At 39.5% G+C, this 20,190-nt stretch overlaps 1 protein-coding gene across 1 annotated transcript in view; it reads right to left on the reverse strand.

Moving 5' to 3' along the window:
- Positions 1-2,647: 2,647 nt before the first annotated feature.
- The window catches only part of atp8b1 (ATPase phospholipid transporting 8B1), a 32,332-nt gene continuing 14,789 nt past the window's right edge, over positions 2,648-20,190 (reverse strand). Inside the window, exons 15-28 of the mRNA XM_063012082.1 lie at positions 19,545-19,733; positions 16,184-16,296; positions 15,825-15,989; positions 14,682-14,793; positions 14,380-14,455; positions 13,757-13,874; positions 13,055-13,331; positions 11,953-12,176; positions 11,149-11,232; positions 10,791-11,036; positions 10,534-10,672; positions 9,921-10,051; positions 9,431-9,585; positions 2,648-3,391 (exon numbers count right to left, since the gene is read on the reverse strand). Coding sequence (XP_062868152.1) covers positions 2,848-3,391; positions 9,431-9,585; positions 9,921-10,051; positions 10,534-10,672; positions 10,791-11,036; positions 11,149-11,232; positions 11,953-12,176; positions 13,055-13,331; positions 13,757-13,874; positions 14,380-14,455; positions 14,682-14,793; positions 15,825-15,989; positions 16,184-16,296; positions 19,545-19,733 — 2,573 coding nt within the window. The 3' untranslated portion in view covers positions 2,648-2,847. The remainder of the gene's footprint in view (positions 3,392-9,430; positions 9,586-9,920; positions 10,052-10,533; positions 10,673-10,790; positions 11,037-11,148; positions 11,233-11,952; positions 12,177-13,054; positions 13,332-13,756; positions 13,875-14,379; positions 14,456-14,681; positions 14,794-15,824; positions 15,990-16,183; positions 16,297-19,544; positions 19,734-20,190) is intronic.

Raw genomic sequence — 20,190 nt, forward strand, 5'->3', positions numbered from 1 at the left:
TTTATAATCCCTACTACATATCCCCTACTCCCTAATCTATAATCCCTACTACATATCCCCTACTCCCTGATCTATAATCCCTACTACATATCCCCTACTCACTTATCTATAATCCCTATTTCATATCCCCTACTCCCTAATCTATAATCCCTATTTCATATCCCCTACTCCCTAATCTATAATCCCTACTTCATATCCCCTACTCCCTAATCCCTAATCTATAATTCCTACTACATATCCCCTACTCCCTACTCACTTATCTATAATCCCTACTTCATATCCCCTACTCCCTAATCTATAATCCCTACTACATATCCCCTACTCCCTTATCTATAATCCCTACTTCATATCCCCTACTCCCTAATCTATAATCCCTACTTCATATCCCCTACTCCCTAATCCCTAATCTATAATCCCTACTTCATATCCCCTACTTCCTATTCCCTTATCTATAATCCCTACTTCATATCCCCTACTCCCTAATCTATAATCCCTACTACATATCCCCTACTCCCTTATCTATAATCCCTACTTCATATCCCCTACTCCCTACTCCCTGATCTATAATCCCTACTACATATCCCCTACTCACTTATCTATAATCCCTACTTAATATCCCCTACCCCCTACTCCCTAATCTATAATCCCTACTTTATATCCCCTACTCCCTAATATCTGTAATCCCTACTTCATATCCCCTACCCCCTACTCCCTAATCTATAATCCCTATTTCATATCCCCTACTCCCTAATCTATAATCCCTACTTAATATCCTCTACTTCATATTCCCTTATCTATAATCCCTACTTCATATCCCCTACTCCCTAATCTATCATCCCTACTACATATCCCCTACTCCCTACTCCCTTATTTATAATCCCTACTTCATATCCCCTACTCCCTACTCCCTTATCTATAATCCCTACTTCATATCCCCTACTCCCTGATCTATAATCCCTACTACACATTCCCTACTCCCTACTCCCTGATCTATAATCCCTAATACATATCCCCTACTCCCTGATCTATAATCCCCACTACATATCCCTACTCCCTAATCTATAATCCCTACTTCATATCCCCTACTCCCTACTCCCTGATCTATATTCCTACTTCATATCCCCTACTCCCTACAACCTAATTTATAATCCCTACTTCATATCTCCTACTCCCTGATTTTCAATCCCTACTATATGGACCCTACCCAACACTCCCTACTCTATAGTCCCTAAAGTCCCTGCTCTACACTTCCTACTCCATATGTTCTACTTTAAGCAACCTACTCCCTTTCCCCTACTCCATAATATGTACTCCATACTCCCTACTCTAAAGTCTCACAGCAAGAAGGTCCTGGGTTTGATACTCAGGTTAAATACATGATGTTAAAATACTAATAAAATAAATAATAAAGTCTCTACTCCATACACCACAGTCACCTCTTCATACTCCATATTCTCTACTCTTCATTCCATTCTCCCTACTCCTTAATCTATACTCTCTGCTCTTATACACAATCCATCCTTTATATTCATCGCTCTCTGCTCCATTTAACCTGTTTCATGATGCATGATAAGACAGACAAAAAATCAGACAGCCGAACAGACACTGACAAAACTTTATTGATCCTTACTGAGAGATCTTAGTTATGTAGTGCAGGATCGTATTCACTTAATGCAATGCGGCAGGTTTAATGTAGAGCAGCATCTGTATACATCTGTGTTGACTCTGTATAGGCTATACATTATTATTTTGACCCTTCAACAAAATGGTGATGTTAGAATGCACTGGATATCTCATTATATTCTTAACAAAAATAAATATTAACCTATTTTAAAAAAAAGTGTAATTGGTTCACTATGAAGTGAATAAAGTGTTACTCGGACGTGCAACAACGCGACCTCCCGCCTCCTGCGCTGTAATTGGCTAGAAACTGGCCAATCAGCACGCCGCTTATAAAGTACGCAGTGAAAACGAAAAGGGGTGGGACGTGATGCTAAAAACGGGTGTGTTAAAAACGTGACGGTAATGTGACGTTTGCGCATGAGCAGTTGTGTTTGTTGTTCTCGTCACGGCAGAAAGTTGCAAAAATAATAAAACAATTAAAATACTGCAATGATTTATATGTCCTATGACTACGCTAAATTGTTAAAAAAAAAAAAAAAAAAAAAGAATTAAAGCAAGTGGACTGTACATATAAGAAAACAACGGCTTAAAACACCGGTACTGACATTTACATTTAAAAAAGAAAGATAAGACACCTAGTTTTCTAAAGGCAAACGGGGCAAACATTTATGCTAAACAACCACTGTTGTGGACCCAAGAAATATACAAATCTTTTTAATGTTTTAAGTATTTTTACTTATAATTGCTAGATTCTACCCAAATCATATTTAAGCAGAGTTTGTGCCTGGATAAAGATACAGACTGCATTTGAATACTTAAATCCAAGTTAATGACAATTTTTTTGCCATTTAAATGAACAAGATACAAGTTGAATTGTGTGCCAGACTCTAAAAGTGACATCTAAAATCAACTAGTCAGGTTAACCCTGCTATATCAGTGCTCCTGTAAGATCTGTACTTCAGAATCAGAATCAGAATACTTTATTGATCCCCGAGGGGAAATTTCAGATGTTACAGTTGCTCAGATTGTATATATGTATTAAGAATATTAAAAGGTAAGAATATATTAAAAAGTAAAGTAAAGTAAAAATGCTCTTAAAATAAAGTGGCAAAACGCTCTTAAAATACACTTAAAACGCTCTTAAAATAAAGTGGCAGATGCAGTGGTGACATATATTGCACTATTTATGATACAACTATCATATTGCACGTATTGTAAGGTCTATTACTTAAGTGAGGAGTTGTAAAGTTTGATGGCCACAGGTAGGAATGACCTCCTGTGGCGCTCCGTGGTGCTTTTGGGTGGAATGAGTCTTTGACTGAACGTGCTTCTGCGTCTTTCCAGTGTGTTGTACAGCGGGTGAGAGGTATTGTCCATAATGGACTTCAGCTTAGACAGCATCCTCCTCTCTGACACTGTCGTCAGCGAGTCCAGCTCCACACCCACCACATCACTGGCCTTACGGATCAGTTTGTTCAGTCTGTTGGCATCTGCCACCTTCAGCCTGCTGCCCCAGCATGCAACTGCATAAAGGATAGCACTCGCCACCACAGACTCATAAAAGATCTTTAGCATAGTCCTGCAGATGTTGAAAGACCTTAGCCGTCTTAAAAAGTAGAGACGACTTTGGCCCTTCCTGTAGAGGGTTTCCGTGTTTTTACTCCAGTCCAGTTTATTGTCTATGTACACTCCCAGGTATTTGTAGTCCTCAACAGTGTCCACACTGACCCCATTGATGGACACAGGGGTCACCGGTGCCTTTTTTCTTCTCATGTCCACAACCAGCTCTTTTGTCTTTGTCACATTAAGCTGTAGATGGTTCAGCTCGCACCATGTGACAAAGTCCTTCACCGTAGCCCTGTACTCGTCCTCATCACCCTTGCTGATACATCCAACTATCGCTGAGTCATCAGAAAATTTCTGAAGGTGGCAGGTCTCAGTCCGATAGCTGAAGTCCGTGGTGTAGAGGGTGAAGAGGAAGGGAGAGAGAACAGTTCCCTGTGGTGTTCCGGTGTTGCTGATCACTCTGTCCGACACACCGTGCTGCAGGCGCACGTACTGAGGTCTGCCGGTCAGGTAGTCTGTAATCCAGGACACGAGGGGGGTGTCCACCTGCATCGCTGTCAGCTTCTCACCCAGAAGAGCCGGATGAATTGTGTTGAATGCACTGGAGAAGTCAAAAAACATGATCCTCACCGTGCTGGCTGGCTTGTCCAGGTGAGTATAGACTCGGTCAAGCAGGTAGATGATGGCGTCCTCAACTCCCAGACGTGGCAGGTAGGCGAACTGGAGTGGGTCTAGAAGTGGCTGGACTATGGGTCGGAGCTGGTCCAGGACTAGCCTCTCCATGGTCTTCATGATGTGGGACGTCAGTGCTACTGGTCTGTAGTCCTTGACGTCACTAGGGCGCGGCGTCTTCGGAATAGGAACGATGCAGGACGTTTTCCACAACACGGGGACACGCTGGAGACTCAGGCTCATGTTGAAGACATACTGCAGGACTCCACACAGCTGGGTGGCGCAGGCTTTAAGGACCCTGGGGGGGACCCCATCGGGGCCAGCAGCCTTGTTTGTGTGGAGTCTATTAAGCTGTCTCCTCACCTGGTCAGCAGTGATGTACACAGTAGGGGAGATTTGTGATAGGGGGTTGGAGGTGTGAGCTGGGCTATCACAGGAGGGGGGTAGACAATCAAGGATTGGAGGGAGGGTGAGTGGGGTGGGCTGCAGGGGACAGATAGCAGTGGAGTCGGGACGGGGGAGGGCAGGGCCTGCAGTGTCAAACCTGTTAAAGAACAGATTTAGTTCGTTGGCCCTTTCTTCACTGCCCTCTACTTCTCTGCTGTCGTTGGACCTGAAACCAGTGATGGTCCTCATTCCACTCCAAACCTCTCTCATGTTGTTCTGCTGTAGTTTACACTCCAGCTTTCTCTTGTAATTGTCTTTACCCTCTCTGATTGTGGTCTTTAGCTTCCCCTGGATCGTTCTCACCTCCTCTTTGTCTCCAGTTCTAAATGCCCTCTTCTTGTCGTTAAGGAGGGATTTAATGTCCTTCGTTACCCATGGTTTGTTGTTTGGGTAACACTTTACAGTCCTGGTTGGGACAATGGAGTCCACACAGAAATGTATGTAGTCTGTTATGCACTCATTGAGCCCGTCGATGTCCTCTCCGTGCGGCTCACAGAGTGCCTGCCAGTCTGTGGTCTCAAAACAGTCCTGCAGTACCTCATGAGTCCCCTCTGACCATCTCCTCACTGTCCGTGTGGTCACAGGTCGGCTCTTAACAATGGGCACATAACAGGGGCTGAGATGTACCAGGTTGTGGTCAGATCTACCCAGAGGGGGGAGGGGGGAGCAGCTGTATGCATCTTTAACATTGCAGTACAGCAGATCCAGTGTTCGCTCCTCTCTGGTGGAACAGTCCACATACTGAGTAAAGTGTGGTAGTGCCTTCGTCATAGTGACGTGGTTAAAGTCACCTGAAATGGCTATGAAGGCATTCGGGTGTTGGGTTTGGAGACGTGCTATAGATGAATGTATAGCGTCACAGGCTGATGTCGGGTTTGCCGAGGGGGGAATATAAACAGCCACCATTATGACGTGCGAGAACTCCCTCGGTAAATAATATGGTCTGAGTCCTACAGCAAGCAGTTCAAAATCGGGGCAACAGATTTGTTCCTTGATGGTTATATGACCAGGGTGACACCAGCGGTTATTAATAAGGACGGCGAGACCCCCACCTTTTCTTTTCTCGCTCGCCGCGCTGCACCGGTCAGCACGAACAGTCTGAAAACCATCGATGTAAACGATGTTATCCGGAATGTCCTGGTGTAGCCATGTCTCCGTAAAGCACATTAAACTACATTCCCGGTACTCCCGTTGACTCCTGGTTAGTGCTGTAAGTTCATCCATTTTATTCACGAGTGATCTCACGTTGCCCATAACAACGGAGGGGACGCGCGGTTTATATGCTTTTTTCTCCATAATTCGCCGTCGTCTCGCTCTCGCTTTAGCTGTGCGTTGGTTCATTCCTCCTCTGCATCCCCTGTGTGTTCGTCTCCATAATTCTGCCGGGATGTTTGTTGTAATGTCCGCTATGCCGGCCGGCTTCATCGCGATCAGCTGTTCGCGGCTGTATGCGAAACGGACATGCTTCTGCGCCGCAGTTAGTGAAAAAAGTATTTTCACAACGAAAAAATAAACCAAAACTCTCTCTACTAGCATGATTCGAGAGGGCACAGCTTCACAAAGTTACTAACTAAAAGTATAAAAACTTAAATTAGGTATAAATAGAGATAATAAAGTAATAGCGACTGTAAACAATGAGCAACTGTAACGGGCTGCACGCTGCTCTCGCGCATGCGCCTCCTGTCACACTATATGACTATACACTATAGTATATATATACGCCTAGTGTACTTGTCACACTATATGAGATTATTAAAAAATGTCGTCCAATTTTATATGACAGTCATATGGAATTTAAAAAGTGAAAGTGGAGTAAAAGAGGACAACATGAAATGTCCGTTCTTGACAGGGAACAGGAGATTAATTTAAGAATGAGATTAGCATTAGTGCTAGCTGCTGTGCCAATGTAAGAAAGGTCTGGCTAAACTGTTTAAATTAATATAAACAATTGTGTGTTAAATTAGCAATTTAACCAGTTATAAAAAATAGTATTGCCTGGACAAGTAGTCACAGAGTTCCATACATTAGTTTTGCCTCATCCTCTGATGCCTCACCAGTGGATTTTAGATGAGCTTTGTAGCAGCCGTGTCACTTTTGCTTGCTGTCTTTGGTCACAGCAGCTCTAAACGGGCTAAAGGTGAGTATGTGGCATTGTGTATACGTACGTAGACCACTGGATCTGGTACAGTAAGCTATTTTGGATGCGTAGAGAGCAGAATTCATCACTCTCCATCACTGTGGTAGGTCATCCAGGCCCTGAAGCATCAAAGCATTCTCACACTTCCATTTCATGTTTGACCATTGGCATACTGTTTATATTGTTAAATAGTGTTTAGATTAAACAGGACTGCAGTATAAACCCTCACAAGTATTTGTAACATTTGATTTTAATCGTAGCTAAATGCATCTTAGTCAGCTGCCTATTACTAATAATAGGGAGTAAGGAAATGTCTACTGAGAAAAAAAACCCAACAACTTCTCTAAGCTTAGGATAAAAAGCATTTGTAGGGATATAAATTAAACATAAATAAATAAAAACAATGAGCAGTAAAATGATTCTGTAGTTGATAGTTATTTTTAGTTTATTAGCTATTTGTACAAAGTATATTACAATACGTTAAAACAGTATACTGTAAAAAGTAGGTTTGTTTCAGAGTGTAAGGCACTGACACTGTTGCTCATTCAGCAACATGAATGTTAAAACAACATACATGACAGACATTTATTCAACATGGCAGAGTGAGTTTAAATATGTAACAGCTTTTGGTTTTAAATAGACACATTATTCAGTAGGTTCCATTACCATGCATAGATATAAACATTTCTTTATATCCAGGGTCAGTGTTATTTAAAGACGACTGATAAGAAACCTGAAAAGGAAACAAATGGTACTTGGACGTGTGTGAAGAAACAGATTTGAATCAGGAGTTTTTTTTAATAAAGGAAACAGAAGTGCAAAAGTAGTAGTGATATTAGTGTAAACATCGATTCTCCACTTTAAATCCAGTTGTAAGACTCCCGTTGTAAGACTCCAGTTGTAAGACTGTATGTGGCCAGACCACATACACCAAGTCATCCCGCAACACCAACGATGGTCAGAAAACGTGAAAAGATTAAGAACGAACGCTGTAGAGGATTTTTTTTTTACAGTAAAGACTAAAATTCTTGGTATAGTACCATAAACAACTGGAGAAGGTTTAGATTCATTATTTAAATTAAGATGTCATCTTTAAACTCCTCTTTGCCCTAAACAAGCTCCCGATCAACAAACAAGCACAAATATATGGCCAGACCTTGATTTGGATGTGCAAGGCAGAGTTTGGGGCATTCAATGAAGTATTCTTAAAGGTGCATTATGGAGGAATATGTGATTAATAAAGTGATAATTTGCTTTCACAGTCTGTGATTAAATGTTGCTCACACATGCTTTCCTATCAAGTCAGAGGAAGAATAAAAGACTTTTTGCTAATTCAGATAATAAAATATTTATATTACATTAGAGTAGAATCATGCATGTATTATTATGTAGGACTATTTGTATATGTAATGTAAGTAATGCACGTGTTTATAGCCTTGAACTTTCTTCACAAATTCAGGTTTCAAAATACATTTTTGCCACATATCAAATTTAAAACCAGTAAAGGCAAGTGAGGACCAATTTCATTTATATTTTGCATGGTCTTTGTATAAATATTTATTACATTTTACATAAAATATAAATATATTAATAATGATCGATTTGGTTGATGATGGGGCTTTTTTCCATTGGTAGTCTGCTAATTGTTTTCCTAGATCATGGACTATTTTATTGTGTATTGCCAATGTAAATACTGGCTAATTAATGTACATTCTTAATGAGTCTTGTGCTCTACTTGTCTTATTTCAGGTTACACTTCAGCATATGTAGACCATATATAAAAATATGTAAATAGTAATCTCCCATGGATGTGACAAAAGCACTGAAAGTAGAATATCAAGTTTGCAGTTTTTTTAAAGAAAGATGTAACAAGCAAAGTCAATAGTACATTTCTGGTGGTATTTCTGGCCAGTAAATATGAGACATTACACTTTAGGATAAATATAAAAGCATAATAAAGGAGGATCTACGTTATGGGGCTCAGACATTATTCCTACATTTAGATGATCTAGTTATTAGTATTTTGGATTTGTAACAAAAGGCACCAGGAGAAACACCAGGATCCTACAAGCAAATGTAACGAGCCAGTGACTGCTAACTGTACTGAAATTCTTATTTATGGTTATATTTTAGCATTAATATCTGAAATAATAAATGTGAAATATACTGAGCAGCGTATTAACCCTCAATTATGTAACAAATTCTGACTGATAAGGAAAACTGTTTAGTTTCAAGCTAAAAATTGTCATTCCTACATAATGCACCATTGTGGAAAGTTAAAATCCTGAGATATAGTTTGTCATGCACATATATATGTATTTTTTTTTTCATTTTAAAACAAGTAGTGCTTTTCTCTGGTGACGTTGAGAACATCTCGAGTCCTTTTCTTTGTGTAAACTTGAAGGCTAAGCCTCTCAATGGCTCTTTTCGCACTCTTCATGATTATTTACACAGATCCCTGCTTGTACTCGGTTCCTCTTCAGTTCTTCTTCACGACTCTTCTTGACTTACTCTGCTCCCTTCCTTTTGGCTCTGTTTAATTTACAATATGAGAGGAGAGGAGAGAAAGTGATTTGGATGATTTTGGAACCAGAACGGGACCGACGTGAGCGAATGGCTATCTTTCGAAAGCAGAATCATTCATTTTAACGGCAAATTTCAAAACGTGACCCAACTTTGTGAGAGATCGTTTTCCATATATGGAATAAATAAGTGTCGTGGGTGATACTTCTGCTGTCCTGCCTGTCAAAACATAGCCATTGTGTAGCTCAAAAGTCTCAGATGTTGTCAGCTGGAGATTCTTCTTCAGTACCCTCAGCTTGAGGTTCTTCTACGCTTGCCTCAACTTGAGATTCTTCTATACTCTCAGCCTGAGGTTCTTCTACGATACTCTCAGCCTGAGGTTCTTCTCTGATGCTCTCTATTTCAGCCCCAGGTTCTTCTCTGATGCTCTCCGTGATCCCGGGACGTTTCCGCGACTTCTGCCGGACGCTGCGACCGGTTGCGATGAGGTCTCCGTAACCTTGAGAATGAGAGAAGGCGTATCCAGAACGACGTGATCGTGCACCGCGCTGGAACGCAGGAACCTTCTTCTTTTTCTCCTCTTCCTCCAGTTCATACTTCTTCTTGTTCCTCTGGACCTGCGAATAACAAAAAAGTCCTTTGTTTACACCTGATCAGTTCTTGCTTTTTTTTTTACACAGTATGTGGATTGTCTACTGATGAGTGCAGACACACTATATAGCCAAAAGTATTTGGACACCTGACCATGACCTTGTTGGACATCTGATTACAAAAACAAAAGCATATAATTTCCTTATATAATTTTATATAATTAATTTATTACAATTGTTTTGCCTGAAACACATGAATTGGTGTCCCAATCCTTTGCCCATCTAGTGTAGACTTGCATAGTGTAGTCTCCTTAGTGCCACAGCACATGAATTCTGTCTAATGATCGTGAGGCGGGCCTTACCTTGTCTCCAACAGAGGGCCAAATGGTCTTACAGAGGAACTGGATGAACATGGATGGCAGGAGGCTGATGCCAACTGTAAGAATGATGGTAAGCCACAGGTACGGCTGGCGCAGAGCATTTGCGGCAACACCTGACAAAACAAGACGACCCATTGGTTATCATGCTGTCTGACCCTTACCTTCGTCTCAGAAGACTAGTTGTCTTACATAATAATGCTGGTATTCCACTGCTAAGTGTTTTTAATGTGCATTTTGCTCTATTCATTCAGTAGATCAGCGGCCAGTCAAATGCACTTCCTCAAAGCCCAAATGTATTTTAATGGCTTATTTTCTTTCTCATTAGAATTTAGAATTAAATTTAGAATTAAATTTAGATGCCCGATTTCATTACTGAGCTCAACACACTTGAAGAAATACTCTCCGTTTTGCTGCTTGTGCCTCGACCAGACAATTGGCGACCACCAATCTGGTTCCCCACCCGACCAATTTGAGCACCCTACCAGTCACTCCTGAGACTTAAATCCACCCAACCCGCCCAAATCTAGCATTTATATACAAACGTAGATTTCTACTTGAAATATTTATCAATGTATTTGTGAGTGTTAATACACACCAGTGAATTTGAAGAACGTGGGGAAGATGACACGTATTCCTGCGCTCTGTATGTCGAACATTATACCAAAGTAAATGGCTATACTGCCCAACACAGCAAAGCAGTTCACAAATGTCCAGTACGAGGTGTCCAAAGAGATCTGGAAATGACCGACAATAGCATCAGGTTACAATTACTTACATATACTTTGCTTTGATTATTAAAAGAACAGAATTACATCATAAATACGTAAGAAATATTGAAGGAGCATCAGATACCTGAAGGCTTACGATCATGATGAGGGAGGACGCGGTTACCACGGCGAAGGACTGGTAATCAGATGGCGCTTCTCCATCCTGACCCATCGTCTGAAGGAACGCTCCGTACGGAATGAAGAAGACGATCAGAGACGTGAAGATGCCTTGGAATAAACTGATGAAGAAGTTCCTGTAATTAAACAACGACCCTTGCTGGCCCGGCAGGTATAACTTGGGAAAGCGCAGACTCAGTTTGTCGTTCACGTCCTACCAGACAGAAATGAAGATTTCAGTATAAGGAAGGTTTTGGATTTTATGATAAATATTGTAAAATTAAGCACATAGTTTGAGCGTATGGTTTAGTCCAGACAGACTTTACCTGATCCAGAAGCCCCACGAGCAGCACAGGCAAACTACTGTACAGCACATTGTACAGCGTGATGAACCAGTCCTCATAGGCAATCTGTTTAAGATTAGCATAAATAAATAAATTAATTAAAATAAAAACAGGCCTGTAAAATGCACAACATTTTTATTTATATGAATTAATCAATATAATTAAACTAAAATAAAACAAACATAAAAGCAAAAAGCAGCCCACAGACTCAACTGCATTAAAACTGAAGTAAAATTTAAATAAATAAATGAATTAAAAAAGACCAAACAAAAACAATGAAAATAAAGTAAATATAAGTAAAATATAATGGTAAAATAAAATAAAATAACCTGAAACTTTAAAATAAAGAGCAAATTGAACAAAACTGAACAAATTCAGAGTAAAAATGGAAATAAAACAAAGCCAAAAACGAAAAATCTGATAAAATAATAAAATTGCAATAAACTTTGCTACAAAAAAATTCTAAAAATAAATAGATAAATAAATAAAAAATATATAACATTAATAAAATAAAAATAAAAGGGTAAAACTATAAGATAAGTATAATAACGCACAATTAAATAATGAAAATAAAAAAGCATCCATCTAATTATTTACAAAAACAGTGGGTTAGTGAGTGAGTTAGTTAGTGGAGGGTTTAATGCCTGGACAGCTTATAGGCCATTTTCCTGGCAGGAGCGGTTTTGATGGGCACTGTTACAGGGTATCAGATATGAGTTTTTACTGATGTTATTGTTGTGAAAAAGCAGTGAAGGAAACATGACTCGAAGTTGAAGTCTCTCTGACCTGTGCGGAGAATCCACTGAAGAAGGAGTACCAGAAGTGAATGAGGGTGAAGGCGAAGTTCTTGAAGAAGAAGAAGCGCAGGAACTTGCACATGCGGATGTAGGACCAGCGTCCGTGAACCAGGAGGAGGCGTTGGAGGTAGCGGAACTGAGCGAGAGCGTAGTCACTGGACATCACGGCCTGCATTCCCTCCTGCCCACTGATGCCCACACCGATGTCTGCGGCTGCACGGATTCAAATGGAAAATCGTGTTGTACATGAACTGCTCCGACACAATAGTGGCGTCACTTTATCTACTATTTATTATTAAACAGTAAATCTTTTATCCATGTTTGATCACATTTTTATTTATTTAGTTCTTTCTTCTACACATCAAAACAGTCTGGAGTGGCACGTGCTAACATGTGCTTACACTAAGGTCCATAATGATTTAGTTTGGCACAAAGGACAGCAGAGTCTTGACCCCAACCTCATTGAACACTGGGATGAATTGGGTGATTGACTGTGGGACAGATCTTTTCATTTAACATCAATGCCTCATTTTTACAAAGGCTTTTTTGACTGGACCGAAGACTGAAGAGCAATTTCATATCACTGCTCATGGTTTTGGAATTGGAAGTCAAACAAGCTTATGGTCAGGTGTCCACATACTTTTGGCCATATAGTGTTTGGTACATATAGCAGGGGGCACCAACTGACCCCCTTCCATACACATAAGCTGACAGATTCCAGGAATGGACTAATATCACTTTCAGTATAGTGGAGACAACAATATCATTTTCAGTATAGTGGAGACAACAATATCACTTTCAGTATAGTGGAGACAACAATATCATCCCTGCCAGCCAAGAAGTAGCACTATTTTCCCCCATGGATTCCTTGTTACCAATATCTATAGTGTTTTCAGCTCAAATCAGTGTTTTCAGCTCAAATATGAGACTTCTTTTAAGAAAGGGGCAAAATCTTTACTGTTACCACACCTAACATTTGAAATGAGACACTATTGTTTTACTGATGCCATCTGACTGGCAAATTATTGGTATTTATTAGTAATAAATCAGCTTTTTAGGTGAACAGATCACTTCTGCATTCTTCCACTCACTCTTGATCATGTTGACGTCGTTGGCGCCGTCCCCAATGGACAGCGTGATGGCGTTCTTGTAGCGCTTCACCAGGCTCACCACGTTGGCTTTCTGTTTGGGGGTGACGCGGCAGCAGATGACGGCGCTGCATTCGCAGGCCATGTCCACAAAGTCCCGCTGCCGTATCTCCTTCTCCTTGTCGTTGCTGGGCTGTCCGTCAGCTGCCGTCTTCTGCTTCCCGAGTTTGCGCAGACGTAGGCGGCGACGCTTCTTCTTTTTCTCGTACAGGATTTCGTTCTGCAGGCGAACAAGCACAGAAATAACGTGATGAGATATTAATACTATTTAACAGGAGTCACATGGAGTTAATGATGGCACATTAAGTTAAACTGGTCTTCCAGCCTCCAGTGACACCACTTTTCCACCAACAAAGCTCTATTATTATGCTGTCATGGACATTCCCTAATGCATAGGGGATTATATGCTGTCATAATTTGTGAATAGAACTTAATGCCTCATAATTAATTCCAAGATTTAAAGCTTTATTCTTTGTTTTATTTTCCCCACCCAGTTAGATGGGTTTCCCAGGGGTCAATTGGGCTTCCTTATACCCACCATTAACTAAAATCTTTTTGACAACACTGGTAAAGAAACAGATAAAAAAGGCAAATATATATATTTTAAATATGACTTTTAGCTATCAAACACCATGACGGACGTACCAGCCAGCCTCCAGTGATGACGAGAGCGTTCTTGCCAGTATCCGAGAAAAACGGCTTCTTAGTTTTTCCATCGCCGGCTTCATTCCCTCTGCTTGCCTGTCTGTCCGTCAACATTTGGCTGAAAAGATAACAAAACACATTTAATGTGAAGTATTTTTTAATCTATTTGTGCATTTCTTCCCTTTTTCTCCCAATCTAGTCGTATCCAATTAGTCAGTTATATCTCGTCTACTGAAAATTAAAGGAAACCCAGCATGAAGCGTCTTATTAAGGTGTTGGGCCACAAATACTCTCCAGAACAGCTGAAGGTGGAAATAAAACCCCTTTTCCCCCCCAAATTTGTTTCCTTAAACAGTTTTTTAAGAGTCAAGGGTCCAAAATCATTCCACAATTCTACCAAGTCAGAAAAACTTGGTACTAAATTGGAGCAAGTGGCCTGAATTGAAATGAACAGATCAAACTTTGTGACTGATGGGAAAGAAGGGTTATTATTGGGGTGAATGGCAGGGGCTTCAGTCACTTAGATCTTAGATCTAGTCATCTTGACGTGCTCAGCATTTTACATTCCAAAAAGCATGCTGGGATGTTGAATGGACATAAAGAACATCTAACCAGCTACTTACTTCACGTCATCTCCGTAGTGAAGATGCATATCATCCGTCAGCAGCTCACACGAGTAACCAATGTTCTCAGCAGTCTCTGTTTCGATAATAAATAAAAAATGAGCCATTAATATTCTATGTGATGTACATTTACTCGAGTCAAAATACATAATATGACCAGAATTATGTGGACACCCCTTCTAAGCACTGGGAATAAAATGTGCCAGGATGTCCAACATGCTCATGATCAGGTGTCCACATTCTTTCATACATATAGTGCATCGTGATAATAAGCAATGATTTTAAAAACTGATCACACCAACCTTTCTTGTCTCCAGTAAGAACCCAGATTTTGATGTCGGCCTTGGCTAGTTTGGCGATGGTCTCTGGAACTCCATCCTGTAGCTTGTCTTCGATGGCTGTCGCGCCAATCATCTAGAAACAAAAATTGGTATGGTAAACACGAAGAGTTCAGTATAAACCACAAAAAACAGATTTAACAGAGTCAGTTGTTTAGATTCCCTTTAGTTCAGAACATTTTAAACATCATTGTTGCCTCTGTGGAGTTCCATTAAAAACTAATTGACCACCATAAAATAATACAGATTTAAAAAACAAAACCGGCGATCAGGTGGTGCAGCAGACCCAACTCTGGGTCTCTACAGGACCTGAAAGCGCTACAGAAACAATTAGCTTTCAGTTTCCCTCAGATTTCGTCTGGAACTCAGTTGTGAGTGTTGAGGACACACTCATTTAATGTGCTAAACACTTTAGTACACTTAATGAAGAGCTGTTGTTGCTCCTAGACATTTCATTACAATAGCAGATGACCAGGTCAGCTTTACCAGGGCAGGAATTGGTAGACTTGTTTTAATGATGGTCAGTAAGACGCTTCTACTGTCAGTGTGTCAAAAAAAATTATAAACGCAGTAGGAGGGGCTGAAATAGCCAATTATTAATCGTGCTAAATCAAGGTTTCACAGATTAATGGACACTAGTAAAACAACTAAAGTAGCATTAATAATATCGCTATACATTATTCCACAGGAAAACCACACTTATAAATGTGATGCTATTTTAAACACTAGGGGGCGCTAATCTACTGGGTTAGAACAACTTGGTACCGAACTGAAGCCTGAACAGATCGAACTTTGTGACAGTTGGGGAAGAAGGTTCATCAGTGTGGTTGGCAGGAGCTTCAGTCACTTAGATCATGCCATCTTGGTGTGCTCAGCATTTATTGGTGTGCTCACATCATTAATCACTTACAGACTGTGAAACCCCAACACCTATTCACCTATTTCTGCTAGATCATTTTTGGTCAAAAGCATTATTTTAGCTAAAATTATCTTAAAATATAGTCAGTATTCAGTATTACCAATATTTAAAAACATTGAATATCATCAGGATTGTAATTGTAATTAAAAACTATAAAAAAGAACCTCAACAGAAATGTAAGCTGTTACCATAAGGTTATTCTCGATGAGTTCGTAGACTTGATCCTGCGCCTCTTCGCGGTTGGTGAGGGCCACGCTGGCCTCCTTGTTTAGACGATTCCATTCCTCGAACTCCTCGGGAGTGATGTCCTTATAGCACAGACACAGTGTGCGCAGGGTCTCGTTGGCAAAGATCTACAGTACGTCGAGAGATCACACCAATTATAGCAAATTTTACAATATTATAATATATATATATATATATATATTTTGTATGTGTACACAGATAAATATGATTTATTTATCGTCACATAAATAAAACATTAACTAGAATTATTTTAATTATTGTACTTAAACATATATTAATATTTATTACACATTACACTTACGTTCAGAGCGTCCTGCGTGATTTCTGTATGTGGCGAGTCAGGACTGAGGCGCTGGTAGATCACCGTATCTGCTCCCTTACAGTACAGCCGGATACGACCATCAGGAAATCTCACTGTACACACACACACACACACACACACACAACATTGTGAAAATGAAACACAGTACCACACACACACTCAACGAGATCTTTATTACGTACGCCTAGTCTATACACTGATTTATGCCGCCACAAAACCCTGACTGACCAGAAGAGGTTTGGGTGGTGGTTATATCACAGGTGCAGCAGTGTTGTTGGGATTTTTAAGTACTGTTTAATTACATTACTTTCCTCATGCACAAATGTGTGTTAATCTTCCACTAGTCTTTTATCACTGGTCACCTTCTGACCACAGGATGTTGTTGGCTTTATATTTTTAAAAATTAAAATCCCAACAACACCACTGTACCTAAAACTAACATTAGTGCAACACACAATACCCTGTCATTTCCATGCTGGTGTCATTTCCAGTGCCCAGAATGGTGCTTCCCCCAAATAACATCTGGTAAGCTGGAGTCTTATGGGATTCGGGAAGTTGGGCAACAGATGGGCTACAGGCAGTAATTGTACACCCACAATGTTCCTCTGTATGGTAGATGTAGCTTATAATACAAACTAGTGATTATTATGTTATTTATTAGCAGCTATGGTTGCCAAATTCTGTGCTTCTTATTCCCCTTAAACAGCTGGGAAATGTTGTTACACCCTCCTAAGAACCTCATCCACCAAACAATAAAAATAAAATTAAAATAAAAAGCATGTTTCCTGGGTTTGTTTGCTTGTTTGTTTGATTCTTAATGCCACGTCAGCTGCTATGGCTGTTATCATGGCTGAATACCCGATTCTGTATTTAAAAAGTCACAGTGGGGTGGGGATTTGTTTCTTTGTTTGTATACCTAGGGATTAAGGTGTCATTTGCGTGACAGTATGGGTGTAGAGTTTAATTGGTTTTCCTTATCTTATAGGGCATTTATTTTTGTATTTGTTTTGGTGGCCTTTTTTCCCTGAATCCCAAAATACTGCCTATTTTATAAAAGTTGTATTAACAAATATGTATTTTGTTTAATGTACAGTAGTTGTAATAAATGACTGTCCTTTACCAACCCAGGGTTGAATTATTTAAACATCACAGGTATGAAATAAAACCTGTCAGATAAAACCACGCTGTGGCCTGACCGCCTACATGACTTAAGATGTGAACCCACTACATCACATTTAACGATCTGACTGGCAAACACCGCCCGTATTTGCCTTCCATTTGCATTAAGTTGAGAACTTTTCCTCCTTTACTTTACGCCTGCAGTCTGAGATGATGTACGTTCTCAGAGGTGAGGTGCGTCAGGGCTGTGCTGCACCGTACGTCTGATTCAGACTACATCATTTCACAGCGGTCTGTGGCCAGATGAAAGTGGTAATTGTGGGCTGGCACGAAAGGCCAACACTCATTTGATATGGGATGTGCTGGCATACAAACACGACCATGGCACTATTAATACAGAGCTTTTATGTTTATTTTTTGGCAGCTTACAATTATGAGTGATATAGTTTTAGCAATTGAGGGCAAGTGTCTTTATCAGAGCATCCTGTGGCAACAAGGTGGTGATTAGGCTTGACCTGGCAACCTTCTGATTACTAGTCTAGTACCGTAACCACTGCCCTAAAATTGCGACTGAATACAATGAAAGCAATTCAGGCTTAAGGGCCTTGCTCAGGAACCCCACAGTGTCAACCATCTGATTAATAGTCCAGTATCTTAACCGCTGAGCTACCGCTGCCCAGAGCACCAGCACAGCCTCTCGTTTACCACACTGAGCCTGTTAAAGAGGGCAAGCGTAGCTGACTGTGAAGCTTCTCGAGTGGTGGTGGTGGTTATGGGTTACAGCAGAAGTGCTGTGAGAAAATATTTTGGCCTCGAGGCAAATGAGCATGGCAAGCCTGAGCATACCGAGTCTCCATGCAAAAGACGTTACACAGCAGTACTAACACAGAGCACCAGCGCAGCACATTTGACTGTCGCAATGACGTCAACGAAGCGTTTCACTTGTGCTGGTTGCAGCCATCAGCAAAAAAAGGTAGAGACCATTCCAGGAATTCCAAACAGTGTTCAGGTAAAGGGTAGAGAATCGGGGTCATGTGGTCTAAAAAATCCAGCCGTTCTGGACCTGCAGGCTGAAGGCCACTGATGTACTGAAGGTCTATAATGTCTAGACAATACTGCAGTGATACCGCCACTGAGACAAAAAGGTAAAGAACCACTGAGATAAGTCTACCAAGCTACTGTTAAAAACGGCTGAAAATGGTGTAGGGTAAACTGGTTCATAAACAATAATTTTAAAACAAAATAATAAATTAATAAAATGATTTTAAAAATAAGATATTCAATAAAATAGTAAAAAAAATTTTTTTTTAATTAATTGTAAAAATAATACATTAAATACAATAACCAAATATACAAATAATTTAGAAAATTAATTACAAACACAATATATTAAATAAAATAATTAATTATTAAAATAATTAATTAATAAAATTAATTTTAAAATAATATATTAAATAAAATAATACATTATAAAATAATTAATAAATAAAAATTAATAAAAAAGAATATATTAAATAAAATAATAATTCAAATAATTAATTAATAAAATTAATTTAAAAAATATATTAAATAAAATAATTCATAAAAATTAATTTAATTAGTAATTTAATAATATATTAAATAAAATAATAAACTATAAAATAATTGATTATAAATGAATTAATAATAAATTAATAAAAAAGTGTAAACCTTTAAATTATTTGTATAAATAGTTCAATTTAAATAAAATCAATCTAGTTTAATGGACGTTTATTTTGTCATGTTACATTTACATGTGAAGAGTACAATAAAAAATTTTTTCCATGTTTTTCAGCTCATTTGGAAGCTGGAGTCAGAGTGCAAGGTTCAGCCAGGATTCGAACGCACAACCTTTCAAACGACAGCCCAAAGCTCTATAGTCTTTTAAAAGCTTTTTATAAGTGAAAGCACAAACCTTACATAATTAGCAAGGCAAATCTGTAAAGCACGAATGGAAAGCTAATTTAGGCTTTTACTAACTTTTGGCAAGATTTAAACAAATCCACTCCCAGGATCTTAACCTCTCACTCCCTGCGCTTCTGCTACAGTGGATTGTTTAGGGAAGTTAATAAATATCATCGGATCATGCAGGGATGAGACATTTACAGTTCTCAAAGTCAGAATCGAGAACGATCACCAGAAGGTTGAGGAATTGTGGAAGGTTCTCTGTGTAGTAGAATTTGGAAGGTTAGATGGTACTCACGGACGATGGACATGCGTTTGCGGTCGCTGTTGAAGTCGAGGAGAGCGAGCATCTCGTACGTGGTCTCCTCTCCCATCTCGTCGATGGTGATCATGTCCTGAGTGCGGTGCAGGAACACGAAGCCGAAACACCTCGCCGCGGTGACCAGAGCGCCCTCGTCCGGAGACGCGGCCTGGTAAACCAGTTCGCCTGGAGACACAGAACAGACTTAGTGTATATAGCAATATAAATCAAAAGTCTCAAACTAATAAGCGCAAATATAACCTAAAGTAACTCTGGCGCTAAATCAACCAGAAAAGCTGCAGTATTTAATAACTACATTATACAACATTCATCATCTTGATTTTTACAATATAATAACATGTTTTTGTTTCAATTAACAAGATTATTTGGCATGAAAAGAACTGAAAAAAAACGTCTAATTATTTATTTTTAATGAAATATTTTTTCACCTCAGATTTAATTCCAGGGTGATATAAACAAAATGCCTGAGCTTATCCTAGAAAGAACCAGCATAAAGTCTAGCATTGGTAAACAACTTGCTTGAGATGGGCTACATTGCTTTAGGAGATCAGCAAGATTTTTGGGTCCTATACCAAATCATAAGACCAAAAAATCATAATGTAAACAGGTTGATTTATTTAGA

Source organism: Trichomycterus rosablanca, chromosome 16, assembly GCF_030014385.1.
Source record: "Trichomycterus rosablanca isolate fTriRos1 chromosome 16, fTriRos1.hap1, whole genome shotgun sequence".
Classification (NCBI taxonomy): domain Eukaryota; kingdom Metazoa; phylum Chordata; class Actinopteri; order Siluriformes; family Trichomycteridae; genus Trichomycterus; species Trichomycterus rosablanca.